General features: G+C 52.5%; 1 protein-coding gene across 5 annotated transcripts in view; it reads left to right on the top strand.

Annotated features, from left to right (window-relative positions):
- Window positions 1-12028, top strand: part of Apcdd1l (APC down-regulated 1 like) — a 58838-nt gene extending 46810 nt beyond the window's left edge. For 2 of the 5 annotated variants that reach the window (XM_076571291.1, XM_076571293.1), the window contains exons 2-5: window positions 1-700; window positions 1519-1657; window positions 4208-4763; window positions 9718-12028. The exon at window positions 1-700 is cut by the window's left edge and continues 225 nt beyond it. In XM_076571291.1, coding sequence (XP_076427406.1) covers window positions 514-700; window positions 1519-1657; window positions 4208-4763; window positions 9718-10488 — 1653 coding nt within the window. In that variant the 5' untranslated portion in view covers window positions 1-513 and the 3' untranslated portion in view covers window positions 10489-12028. The other 3 variants (XM_076571294.1, XM_076571295.1, XM_076571296.1) reach the window with 3 other exon arrangements.
- Window positions 12029-13549: the final 1521 nt, after the last annotated feature.

Genomic DNA, 13549 nt, shown 5'->3' with positions numbered 1-13549 from the left:
GAGAATCCAGCAGCTTCGGACCACAACGGTGGCTCAGAAACACCAGAATGTGTTCAGGTTGACAGCTTAGGGGAGTCTGTCTCAGTTCAGGATGCATGGGCTCAATGTGGATATCCATGCACCCACCATAGAGACCTGGCTCGGGTTTCTTCGTCTTACTGACATTGTGCCAGATTAATTCTGAAAAACCCACCTTCTATCTTGCAAGTTTCCCATCAGCCTTGCTTCCCCAGTGACTGACAGTGTGTCCATGGTAGGACTCCTTGCCCTGGTTACCTATTGTATTCTTTTTCTCCTACTTGTCTGACCACGATCAACAGATGCATTGACCAATGGGTCCAAGGGTCACATTCAGATCTTCACTCAGTCACTCTTCACATGTGTGTCCTATACATGTATGTCCACACACACTCTGTGTCTCCAAATCAGCTCCCATTGTCCTCAGTGGTGACCCAAAGGAGCAACAGTCAGAATCTGGACACCCTAGGCACTAGCTCATGCTTTTCTTGATGAATGCCACAAACCCATGGAGCTGAGCCACCAAGCCACAAACAACCCCGAGGGTGGCTGCGAAGATTGCAGGGTTACTATCAAGCCACTCGTGTCCCTTACTTGACTGATGACACCGTCACCACCAGCTACACCACTCATCTAGTCAGAGTCCACAGGGACTCTGGCTGTGACTCCAGATCCCAGGAATGTGAGTTTCCCTGAGAGAATGCTGGGCACAGAGAGCTCGGGGTCTCAGTGTGTACCAGATAGAGCTCCAAGAGGCAAAGTGGGGTTCCCGTGGCTTCCCCTCAAGCCCAGTGGGAACCTGTGAGCAGGCAGTGGGGAAGGATGGGAATATGCCGTGGGAGAGTTTCTCCACTCCACCCATAGTCTTCCCTGGAGGCCCTGGCTGGCCGGAGCTCTCTGGGCCCCTCCTGACCCACTTCGGCCCCAGGCTCAGTGGGAAGGGCTGGGTTGGCAAGCCTGAAGCCGTGGCCAGCAGCCAGGGTCAGGAGCCACCACGAGGACAGTCACTGCTGTAAAACTTGGACGCTGTTCACACTAGAATCCTGCGGTCTGGGCTGTGTCAGCTGTCCTTCTGAGTGGGCTAACAGCTCTGATGGGATTACAGTTCCTTAGCAGCTGAAAATTTTGCTACTCAATTCTGAGCAGCAGCTGAGAGCTGAAGGGAGCTGTCCCACGCCCTTGCCATCCTATCCTGGGCTTAGGGAAGAGGGCCAGGCAGGATGTGATCTATGTGGCTGGTCTCTGGCTCAGGCTCTAGGCATTTACCATACACTCAGTGAGCATTGGCTGAGTGCTAACTATGCTAGACTCTGGGGTGTGCCATGTACAGAGGAGGGGACAGTGGCAAGCCTGCTGTACGCAGTCCACAAGTATCTGGGTGTTCTGGGGCCTGGGGTGAGCTGTGTAGCCTGCCTGAGGCCCTGACATGGGGAGAGCAGGTGGGCTAGGCAGTATGCATGAAGCCTGTGGATCTCTGACTGGGTTCTTTCTCCTTTGTAGCTAACATCATAGAAACAGCTGGTATTACAGGAGATGGCCATCTACACTGGGAACCCGAATGTCAGCAGCCAGTGCCCAATGGTATGCCTATCACTACTGTCCTGCCCCCACACATCAGTGGGCCCTGGATCTCCACTGGGTAAGACTCCCCTAAGTTCCCAACCATGCACTGCTAGGCTGGGAGACGTCTCCCTCAGAGTCCCAGCATGGACCTCTACGAAGTTGGGACAATGATCCATCCCAGTTCCCCAGAGGCTGCTTGCCAAACTCAGGGCTTGCTTTCTCCCCTCTGGAGGTGGTATCTGGAGCAAGGAACTGTCAAGCATCATGTCCAACAAACACGGTTAAGCTGAATGATACACACGTGGAAACCCGTGACACAGACACTCAGGCTTCCCTCTTGCGAGCTGGTGCACAGGGCACAGTAGGACACGGGCTAAATGGGCAAACAGGGCAGTGTGTAATGCAGATTTGGCATGGTACTGAACTGCGCTACAAAGCAATATATGTTCCTGGAGATGGTGACATCTGGTTGAGAGAAGTTCCCATTCTGAGATCCACAGGAAGGCACAACTGGTACAAAGAAGACAAGAAGTGACCAGCCAGCCAGAGTCTGAGTTCCCACCCAGCTCTCCGAACCTTGCAGGCACACTCATCTTATTGCAGGGGTTGCTCTGTGCCCTTCATCCTTGGCAGCCATCAGGTTACTCTTCCTCCCAGAGTGGGAGCCGAGGGGAAGCTGTGGCTTCCCTCACTTAGCCCCTCAGGTCTGCTCCTCAGCCCATTCCATTCTGGGGTCAAGGACTGAACTTTCCATGTCCTCCACGTCCCTCCTGAGCTCATGGAGACTCTGCTTGCCAAACATCTGCTAGCGCTTTGGGTGCCGGGAGGGGCCAGGGCGCAAGTTTTCAAAATTGCTTCTAGCACTTTTCCCAGGCTCCGGGGCTACAGCCCTACTTCATTCAGTCCAACTGGGACCGAGGCTGCTCTTGGCAGGGTCACTGAGTGCACAGAGGGAGACGCTGAGCTCGGCTGCTCCTGCCTCCAGCAACAACACTCTGGAGCAATTCTAAGAAACTTCCAGAACTTTCTTCCTAGAAAGTTCCCACTGTACTCGTTGCTTTCTGAGAGGAGTGTAGAAAAGGGTCAATAGTCTGGGACTGTGAGACGACGCTCTGCATGCCCTAGGACAGTCGTTTTGTCCTGCAGGCCCTGTCTGAGGTCTTCGGGTGGGCGGGCAGCCTCTCTTTCCTCACTCTAGCTGTGGCCTGGCCTACTAGCCACTTGCTGCTTTTCTTCAGACCAACTTACTTCTATTTACTTAAACACATTCATGCATTTTTACAGCCTTATTGGGGTATAATTGGCATACAGTAAACAGCACACATTTATAGTGTAATATAATTATTTTTTAAAGATGCCTAACATAGCTCTGGATGCAGAGAACAGCCACTTGCCATAAATAAGAAGTAACTGTGAAGAGACTCAGTGGAACAAAACCACATAATTGGGTTCTCTCTAGATTCATGACCCATCTCAGGCTCAGCGTCTGCTCTCTCTGGGAGAAATGGGAGCTGAGGCTTAAGACTCATTAGCTCTCAGCCAAGGCTTTCTCCTTCATGTTAGCAGAAAGCCTGGAGAAAAAAAAGGGAGCTCTTTCTGCTTGGATGAGAGCCACCTAAGAACAGAATACATATTAAGGTGGCAATCCAGGTGGGCACGAGGGAATGAAGGGGCATTCCCCCACCACTCACCACAATGAGCCCTCAACAGGGATCTTCTAACCTTGGCCATGGTTGAGGGGCCAGGAGTCACTCCTTTCCCTTCTGTACAGCCTCTAGACCTGGAGGGGGCATGCGCGTGCATGCGTGCGTGCGTGCGTGGTGTGTGTGTGTGTGTGTGTGTGTGTGTGTGTGTGTGTGTGTGTGTGTGTGTACAGAGGTAGATGTAGGTGTCTTCCACAATTCCTCAATTGTTCTCCACCGTATTTTTTTAAGGTAGAGTCTCTCACTGGGACCTGGGAATCTCCATCAATCCTTAGAGATCCTCCTGTCTCTACCTCCCCAGAGCTAGGATTACAGGCACATACCTCAACTACGTTTTAGTGTTTGGATACTGGAGATCAAACTCGGAGGGCATCACACTTGTGTGGCAAACACTTTACCCACTGGGCTAGCTCCCCAGTCTTGCTAGGGTGCAGTCGTTTTCCCTGATGGCAATGCTGAGTGGCTGCGACAGAACCCTGATCTGCCTTCAACCCACAAAGTATGTATTGTCCAAGCCCTTCTGGAAACATTTCACCAGTGTGTGAGTAAACCAGGGAAAGGAAGCAGCTCACTGAAGGGGAGGCCCTTGAGAGAGGTCCCCCTGTGCTCCTTCTACCCAATGCCATCCAGTGAAAGTCCAGGACAGAACAAGTCATCCCTGGAACTCAATGAGGGACAGGCCAGGGTTCCTAGAAAGCTCAGAGTACACTGAGTGGTAGATGGTGGCAACAGTCCAGTTAGGACCATGAGGTTGACCAGAAAGAGAACTGGAGAGCTTTTATGAAGATCACAAGATGGAGAAGGCCTCCAGCTGGGGAAACAGGCCTGAGTGAAGGAGGCTGGAGACATGGGAGCCCAGTTCAGAGGGAAGGGGACACCCAGGTAGGTTTTCATTTCTCTGTTCAAAACCCATCTCCTCCCAGCAGCTGTGAGGTACGTCCGGGACCAGAATTCCTCACCCGCTCCTACACCTTCTATTCCAACCGTCTCTTCCGAGCCTACCAGTTCTACTACAGGGACCCCTCCTGCCAGGAGCCTGCCCACTCACTGCTCATCAAGGGCAAAGTCCGTCTGCGCCGGGCCTCCTGGATCACCCAGGGTGCCACCGAGGCTGACTACCATCTTCACAAGGTGGGCATAGTCTTCCACAGCCACCATGCCCTGCTTGACATTGCCAGGCGCCTCAACCAGACCCAGACTGGCCAGGACTGTACAGGACGGCTGCCCCTAGACCGGGCCTGGCTGCCAGGGACACTGTATGAGCTGCTGAGTTCCCAGGTACCAGGTGACTGCCTGGCCGCACTGGGCTTCAGCATGAATGAACTCAGTCTGCTGCGCCTGCAGCATCACATGCAACAACAGCCTGGGGCAGCACCCCATCTAGTCAAGGAGCTGTTCCTTGGGGATGTCCACACCGACTGGACAGAGAGGCAGCACTACCGTCCCACTGGCTACCAGCGCCCCCTGCAAAGTGTTCTGGTGAGAATGGGCCCCTCTGGGTGTGTTCTGGTGTCCGGTCCAGCAGGTCCTTTAGAGTCTGGTCCTCCGAAGGGTCTCTGCACCGTTCTTCTCACTGCCCTCACCTCTGATCAGCTAACCTCGGGACATTAGCACATTCTATTGCTTCTGCTTTTGAATTTTGAGAAAAGAGCCATCTTTTCTCAGCTTTTGCAAGGCTAGACGGCATTTTGTAGAGCACGGCATGATTCACCCTCCCTGGCCCAGTCATTCTCCGCATGCATCTTTCAGGTTTGGTCTTCATGATTTTTGCAGAACCTCACACCTGTCCCCGCGTGGCACAATGGCTCCAGCTGGCTTCCCCTCCTCGGTTCTCAGTTTACCTGGTCCTTCTAGCCACCCCTACTCTACACATCGCCCAACACCCAGCATATGCTGCTGTCAGGGAGCCCGCCTGTTACCTCCCCCTTAGGCTCCGAGCACTCCATCAGGAGAGGTCTGTGGCATCAGCCAACATGGGGTCTGGCATCTGGCTAAAGGCAGCATAATGCTGACACATGCACTGGGAACACTCTGCTGGGACTGAGAGTACCCTCTTAATGACATCCTTCAGGAGCCCAGGGGGCTCCCTGGTGACCAGGGAACAAACCACTGATGCATGTGTGCACACGTGCTGGTGTTAGAGTGTGCTCCATCAAACTCCACAAACATGAAGGAGTTGGTATAATGAACACAGGAGGCATTGGACATGGGTACTCACTCTCACTGTTTTGGGGTTGCTTAGTGAAAACAAAGGACTCTGAGTTAAGGCCTGGGCCTCTGTGAACATGTGGGTGCAGGGTGAGGCCTGTGGTCCTCACTTCTAACATGTGCCCTGGTGGTCAATGAGTGAGGAGGCTCTAGCTACAGCGAACTGCCCCTCCATGAGACTCCAAAGTGACCATCATGGAACTCAAGTGTAAAGGAAGCCAGCATACTGTCCTACACTATAAAAGGTGGGGCCAGTGGACTTTTTGGTGCTGAGACCCTGTCTGGTAGCTGGTAATGCCTGAGAACACCTCCTCAGAAAAAAAGGTTGAGAAAAAAAATTGAAGACATAAAAGGCGTTGGCTGTAAGTGGAAGCCAAGCCCACTAAAATAGCCTGAAGATGCAAAGCTGTGACGGGATGGCTGAGAACAGGGACTCTTCTTCATCCTCAGGTCTAAACAGTGATAAGTGCAAACAATGTTCCCAGTGTCTGGGACACTGACAGCAGGACTCGGGTGACACACAGGGACACACGGTGATGCTGGGACTTGCTGCTCACTGTAAATGGAGATGAAAGAGGCTAAGACTCTGAGTTAGGAACTGCTGGCCAGTGGTCCCCTTATTTATTTCCTCATAGTCAAGCTGAGCCCAGTAGCTCCCATGTGTAACCAAACCAACAAAACAATAAAGAGAAAAAAAAAATCAAGAGAGGGAGGAATAAGTTCCACCATCTTTACCAAGTGATATTTGAACCTTGGGCCACTCTCCCATCATGCAGCTTATATTGAGTGCCTACTGTGTGCTGTACACTCAAGCCAAGCCAAACAGGGCAGTTTCTGATCTCTGGTAGCAACTGCTTGCCAGAATCACCCAGGGGTGAAAGCTAGACCATGCCCATCTGCCCACCTTACGCTTTCCAACTGCCCCCAAAACCCAGGATCTAGGAGGCAGAGAAGGAACATGTCAAGGTTCTCCTAAGAAGGGTCTTTTTTTTTTTGGTTTTGCTTTTTGAGACAGGGTCTCTCTGTGTAGCTCTGGCTGTCCTGGAACTCGCTCTATTGACCAGGCTGGCATCAAACTCACAGAGATCTGCCTGCTTCTGCCTCCCGAGTACAGGGATTAAAGGTATGTGCCACCACTGCCCAGGCCTGGCTCCTCAGGGTTCTTTTCAAATGACCTCAAAATCAATCCCTTTTGACAACTGTCTATGATGCTCAGGACTTAATCCTGAGGAAGGCATACAAGGTGAGTTGATTACAGCCCCCACCTCCTTGTTGCAAGGGACAACATGAGGGCTGACAGCATCCTATTTCCTGGGCTGAATCCAGGGGCCACTATTCCTTCCCTTCCTGCCACCCCACCAGCCCTGGCGGCCTACACAGGCTGGAAAAGTGATTGAGAAACAAGACACATAGGAACGTGTCGTTGCAGACCAGCACCAGATGCAGACATTAAATTAAAGGTCTGTTCAGCAACTCCCCTCTTGGGGAGGGGGGGGAGATCGTTTGAGAGAAGGAAATGCTGCACTCAGATCCCCAAACAGCGCCTCACTCTCCTTACACTCTGCTCTCGGGGGGGGCCTGAGCCTCGCCTCAGACCAAAACCAGATGGTAAACACCAACAGTTTTAGAAGTTAATTTAAAACCAATTTGATCCCCAAATTTATTGTCTGGATATAGAATATTAATCAATCAGTCCATTCTCTACCACAGTCATCTGGGCAGGCATCACCTCCATAGGAGAAATGGCTGGTGAAGTAGGCTCACATCAGCATGAAGTTGGCAAGTGTGAGGCTGGGGGCTTTGTCTCCTGTTGAGGACACCCTGGAGGTGTCTGATGGGGACAAGAGCTTTGTGTCACCTCCTTTAACTGTTCCTGAGTGGGAAATGCCTTTTCTGTCCCCTCAACCACCTTCAGAGCTCTGCTATGCCCCAAACCACTTGCCCCAAATGACCAGCCAGCTCCTGCAACGTCCCTCTGCACGGGGATCATGCACGTGTGAGGCCGTGAGTGTGTCTGTGTGTGTGGCAGGAAAGAGCCACTCTGGGACTATTTCAATGCTGTGCATTTGGTCCTGTCAATACACATTAGTGTGAGCATAGTTCAGAATGTGGGTTAAAAGGCCTCAATTAGAGGGAACTCTTATCAGCCGGCCTCCCAATTTCTGACACTCCAGCTAACTGCCATTGCTTCCTCCATCACAAACAAGTCTGCCGCCATTTACCAGTGTTTCAAAGTGCCTTCGCGTCCTCCAGGTCAGAATCCCCCAAACAGCTAGGCATGATAGTGCTTGCCTGTCATCTGAGCCCTTTGGAAGCTGAGGCAAAAAGGATGGCCTGGAGTTTGAACCGAGCCTCGGCTATATAGCATGACTCTCTCTCTCAAAATAATAATGATAATAAGAATAATATCCAGAAATAAAACATGATATAGGGTCATGTGTTATAGAAATAGAAGTTCGGCTTCCTCACAGGAATAAATATTAATAGTAAGAGCTTTGAAAGTGTGACAATCCAAACAAAAGAAAAAAAATTCCCTCCCCCTTGCCTTTTCTGCTTGGGCCTCAGTCCTCAAGTTTCCCTCAGGAACAGCGGGAACAGGGCTGATTGCCGGCTCTCAGGTCAGCACTGAGAAGTGGTATTCCAAGGCCTTCACATTTGCAAAGAGGACTCTGTGTTGGCTTCAGGCAGCAACTCCCTTTAAGGAAAGGAGGAGAAGAGGGAAGGGAAGAAAGAAGGGGGGAGGGGAAATGGGAGTCTGTGCCTGGTTCTTTTCTGGCTTCCACTAAATGTTTTCACTCCGAAATGTAGACCAATTAGATTTCATGTCTGTTTGCTGTTGTTGGGTTTTAGTCTCCTTAGCAAAGCAGAGTCTGGGATGACTTCAAACAATCCAAAGCAGGCGGAAGCCAGTGCACACCCTGGGGCAGCAGAGGGGTCCTGCAAGCCCCAGGACTCCAGTGCAGCTGGTTTTGTCCGTTACAATAATGCTGGAGGCTGGGCAGGCTGGTACATGCTCATAATCCCAGCACTTCAGGGACGTAGAAGAAGGAGAATCAGGAGCACAAGTTCTGTCCAAGTTAAAAAGCAAGTTCAAGGTTCGCTTGGGCTACATAAAAGAAATTTATCTCATAAGAGGCCTGGGTGGTACAGGGCTCAGGAGAAGCTCACTGATTCATGCAATTGCAGAGCCAGGCCAAGGATTGGAATCTGGATCCCCAGATGTAGCTAAAATGCTAAGCGGGTGTGGCAGCTTACTGTAGTTTCAGCATTCAGAAAGCAAAGTCAAGAGAAGCCCAGGGCTATCTGGCTAGGAAGATAAATCCTGTTGACAAGCTTGGGTTCAACTGAGAGACTCTGCCTCACAGAATACAGTGGAGAGCAGCAAGAGGAAGACTCCTTTTGTTAACCGCCAGCCTCCACATGTGCCTGCATACACAGGAGCACACCTCCACAGCCCTCTACAACCCCCGCAACCACCACCACCACACACACACACACACACACACACACACACACACACACACCACATATACAAAACAAAAATAACCACGGCAGCCTTGGTCCTCCTCCTTGCAGTGAGGCTTTGGGACAATTTCTGCAGGGCTGTGTTCAACCATGGACAACTGTGGCAGCCACCTGGCCTTTGAGTTTCACTGTCCTTGAGTTGCAGGAGGGGTTCAACATAGACTCCAGCCCATGAGAAAGCTGCAGAAGTAAAGGGATGATGGTGGTAAGCCGGAAGGCAAACTAGGCAGGACTTCTTCTAAATCTGGGGACCTAAGACCCACCTAAAGTTCATTCAACAAGTGTGTGTTTGCTGGGAGCCTAGGGCTGGAGAGGTCAGGGCTGCTGCCTAGAAAGTTTTTGCCACTCTCAGCCTAATGCAGAAGGGAAGGATGGATGGAGGGAGGGAGGGAGGGAGGGAGGGAGGGAGGGAGGGGTGTCTATGAGGAAGAGACAGGACAGGTCTTGAGTCTGCTTTATAAGTTGAAGCCTTGATTAGACTTCCTCAGGACATGTGCAGAGGCTGGGGGGGCATCTTTCCTTCTAAGTCCAAGGACATCAAGGAGGCCCCCCTGCTAGAGGGTAGCAGGGCAAAGAGAACCGGGCGACCAGGAAGGTGGGCTCACCTGGTTAATCATGGGGTCCTGCCCTGGGAGTCCATCCCAGTCGCAAGCCTGGCTCTGCTAGTGCCTCACCGACCACTCTGTTTCAACTTTGGCAGCACCACACTTGGCCCTGCCTGGCCTGCAGCCTCATTGCCTGCTCTGATGAGCACCATCCACCTGTGCTGCCCCCCGGGCCATCCCTGCCACTGCACCTGGGTGGCCACTGGGTCAGCATGGGCTGCGAGGCCAGGCCTGCTGTGCTGTTCCTCACCCGGCTCTTCACCTTCGATGACCACAGACGCTCCTGGGAAGGACACTACCACCATTTCTCGGATCCCGCTTGCCGCCAGCCCACCTTCACCGTGTCTGCCGCCGGCCACTACTCCAGAGGCGCCCCATCCCCACGGGTTCACGGTGGAACTGAGCTGACGTTTGAGGTTACACGGGCCCACGTGACCCCCATGGACCAGGTTACTACAGCCATACTCAACTTCTCCAAGCCAAGCAGCTGTGGAGGCGCAGGGGTCTGGTCAGTAGGCACTGAGAGGGACGTCACAGCCACCAACGGGTGCCTACCACTGGGCATCAGGCTCCCACATATAGAGTATGAGCTGTTCAAAATGGAACAAGATCCCCGTGGGCAGAGCCTGCTCTTCATTGGGCAGAGGCCCACAGATGGGTCCAGTCCAGACACTCCTGAGAAACGCCCCACCTCCTTCCAGGCACCCCTGGTGCTCTGCAAGAGGCAGGCCCAAGGGGTCTCTAGTCCCTCACTGCACAGGCCTCCAATGCAGAATCCCCCCATTGGGTGGGCACCGTATCTTCCTGCCATCCCTCTCCCCATACTCCTCCTCGTTCAAGGACTGGCCCCCTTTGAATGGCTATGACATCAGTCTTTGACTTCCAGGTGGCCCCTTGGACACTGTGTGGCCCTGCAGATGCCTACCTGGCTCTGTGCTGTCTTCCCATCATGGGAAGAAAACAGCCCTTCTCTACTGCTCTGTCTTGGATGGACGTCGGCCCTGCTGCCTTTGGTTCAGCCTGTATCCCACAGGGCTCAACAGCACTCACTGCAAGGCCAGGGGTCCCAGACCACAGGCCTGGATGATGTGGCCGCAAAATGTGTTGTTTCTAAAATGCTCCTGCTGGTTTTAATCATTGTGGTTGGTGTTGATATACTCGCTCTTCCTTGCCTGGGGTGTTGAGACAGAGAGGACATCCTATGATGGTGCCCAAGGATGCTTCCTGCCGCCTGGCCAGGTTCTGGGTTGTGGTGTAGAGATCATTAATTTGAATTTAGCAATACAAACTCAGCCAGGGCATGAATTAAAGATGCCGCTTGGGGCTTTCAGTACTTCTCAGCTCTCTGGCAGAGGGCTTGTCTCTCTGGGGGCAGTCGGCTTTCTTGAGTTCTGCCTGTTGGCATCTTTGGGCATCTGCTTGTGCTTCTGTAAGTCAGACCTCAAGCTGGCAACACAGCACATGGATAAATCCGGTCCTCCAGGGCCACAGAGCACGGAAAGAGGGCTCGATCTGAGCTGAGACCTTGGCCTTTCCCCTCAGGCTGTGGCCTCTAAGTCTCCCACACCCACGCAGAGTGCCCGCAAGCTCAGGGCTAGCCAAGCGGGGCGCAGTCCACGGAGGAAAGTGCATTTCTGCCTTTGGAAACTAATTAATACTAATGATAGCTACAGCACGATGTGCTCTGTAATTAGCCCCGGATATTCTTCCAGAATCCGCTGCTGTCAACAGACCAGGATGGGGAGGCCAGGGCCAGCAGGCTACATAGCAACATCTGGAGGCAGGACCCAGCAAGCCTGGCCTCCCCAAGTCCCCACACTGTGACGCTAATATGTCGAGTTCTCATCTGCTCAGGGGGGCTGTCATCACGGTAGGGACCCTGCTCCTAGGCCCAGGGCTTCATCTGCACACTGAGAGATTAACTGGTATCCTGATGAGCTCAAGGGTTTTCAGGACTGTGAGCAACTTGTTCCAAGCCCCTTCCTCCCCCTCCCACAGTGCCTCTTATCACAGATCTTGAACAATCCTATATGAAGCTAATGATGCATACAGAGGAAAGCCCTTGGCCTCCCTGAGACTGTGTGGGGTTCAATCAGTCCGAGGAGATTGCTCTAACTTATTATCTATTCTTCTCAAAAAAAAAAAAAAGGACCAAGTTAATATTCTCTGTGGGTCTCAGACAGCTACCAGTGTTCCTGGCATATTTACCAAAGTACAAGAAATAATTAGATTATTTACAGTCTCGGACTACATGGCAGTGGGGAGGGAGGTTAACATGTAGGGATGACAGTGGGTGTCGAGAACACAGCCATGGCTGAGCAAGCCTTCTATCTGAGGCTTGAAGCAACCATACCGATGTTCATCATCAAATTTAAATCTTTTAATAAAGTTAAACAGCCTGAAAAATGTTCTCATTGGTTATTAAAGTCAACCAACGGGATTATAATTCCGAAGAAAAGACACATGTGAGGAGAATAAAGCAGAGCGGTAAACCCAGCCCGTTGCAGATGCCAAGTGCCCTGCCCCTCATCCCTCCACTGTGCCCACTGCTCAGAGCGACCCAGCTCTGGCTTATGGTTGTCTGCAGAGTTCAGCTGGAGCTCCCCACACCCTGGATGCGCCTGCCTTTCTGGCTTTTGATCACACCAAGCAGGCTTGCCTGGGGACCTTTGCCACATGTCCTCCTCCCTCAGGCCAGGAAAGAGCCAATTCCTTCCTTGAAAAATGAAATTTAAGTCTCAGGCTGACTATCACCTTCTCAGGAAGGCTCACCATTGGTACGGCCCCAAGGGATCATCTCCCTTTCTTCTGTCCACCATGGTCGCCTGCTGACCAGGGTTTGAAAGGCTTTCATTTATTCACGTTTGTCCTCTGGCTCCTCTCAAGAATGTAAGCTCCCTGGGAAAGGACAGGGCCCGTCTCTGCATCTTCCCCATGGGGTCCAAAGTGCCTGGCGCCTGATGGAAAGGGCCTCAGCACACAGATGACTCTCAAGAAACTGGTGAAGGCCACAGGCCACTGTGGCATCCCTGGGTGGGGAGGACTCAGTCAGAGATGGGGTTGATCCTCCGTATTCTCCCTACGGAGACATGGAGGCACAGAGACGGAGCTGGCAGGATGTCACCCAGTAAGTAAAGCCTAGATCCAAACAGGGGCAGCTGGACCCTAAAGCCAGAGATCAGGGCTTTGTGAAGGGGGGGGGGGGCTCCTTGCTGCAACAGGAAAGGTCACTTGGAACTGCTCAGCAAGTCGTGACCACCGGATCAGGTACGCTGAGTCAGAGAGGGCCTGAGCTGGGCTGCCGGGCGAGACCTCTTTGGAGGCAGCCAACAGAAGAAAGCGAAGAGCCCATCTCTTTAAGTGAGGAGAGGAAGACCCGGTCCTCAGAACCCCTAGACCCTTCCACCCTTGCAGAGACCCAAGAGTGCTCTCCTTGGCAGAAGGGAAGAGCCTACTCCTGGCTGTGAGAAAAACAAAACAAAATTAATGTTCTCCACTGTATGCGCAGTCACGTTGAAAGGGGGGCAAAGCCCGTGCGGCTGATAATTTCACAGTGCAAGTCCCCGGAGAGCAAAGGAGCTTTTATTTTTTTCTTTTTAATAAAAAGTTTAAATTGTACACAGCACTCGGAGGCCCATTAACTACCAGGCACTGCTTATCAGAAGTTCTTTCTTTGCTTTTCTCTAAGCGAATGTGTTTAATCTCCCAGCGGTACCACCGAGCTGAGAAGCAGCGTGTGGTGGTGACGCGTGGCCGCTCGGTGTGTCCTCTCCTGGGAGCTAGGGTGACTCAGGCGCTGGCTGGAGCCTCTGACGCAGGTGGAAGTGCATTAGGGCCCTGGCAGGGGCCGATGCACGGCCATTAGTGTCACTGATGAGGGCTGATGGGGGGCTGTTCCCACTTACAGAGGTGGGCTTTGGGCAGAAA

This window comes from Peromyscus maniculatus, chromosome 4 (genome assembly GCF_049852395.1).
Source record: "Peromyscus maniculatus bairdii isolate BWxNUB_F1_BW_parent chromosome 4, HU_Pman_BW_mat_3.1, whole genome shotgun sequence".
NCBI classification, from domain to species: domain Eukaryota; kingdom Metazoa; phylum Chordata; class Mammalia; order Rodentia; family Cricetidae; genus Peromyscus; species Peromyscus maniculatus.
The sequence above is the reverse complement of the archived record's forward strand: the minus strand, read 5'-3'. Positions and strand labels throughout refer to the sequence as shown.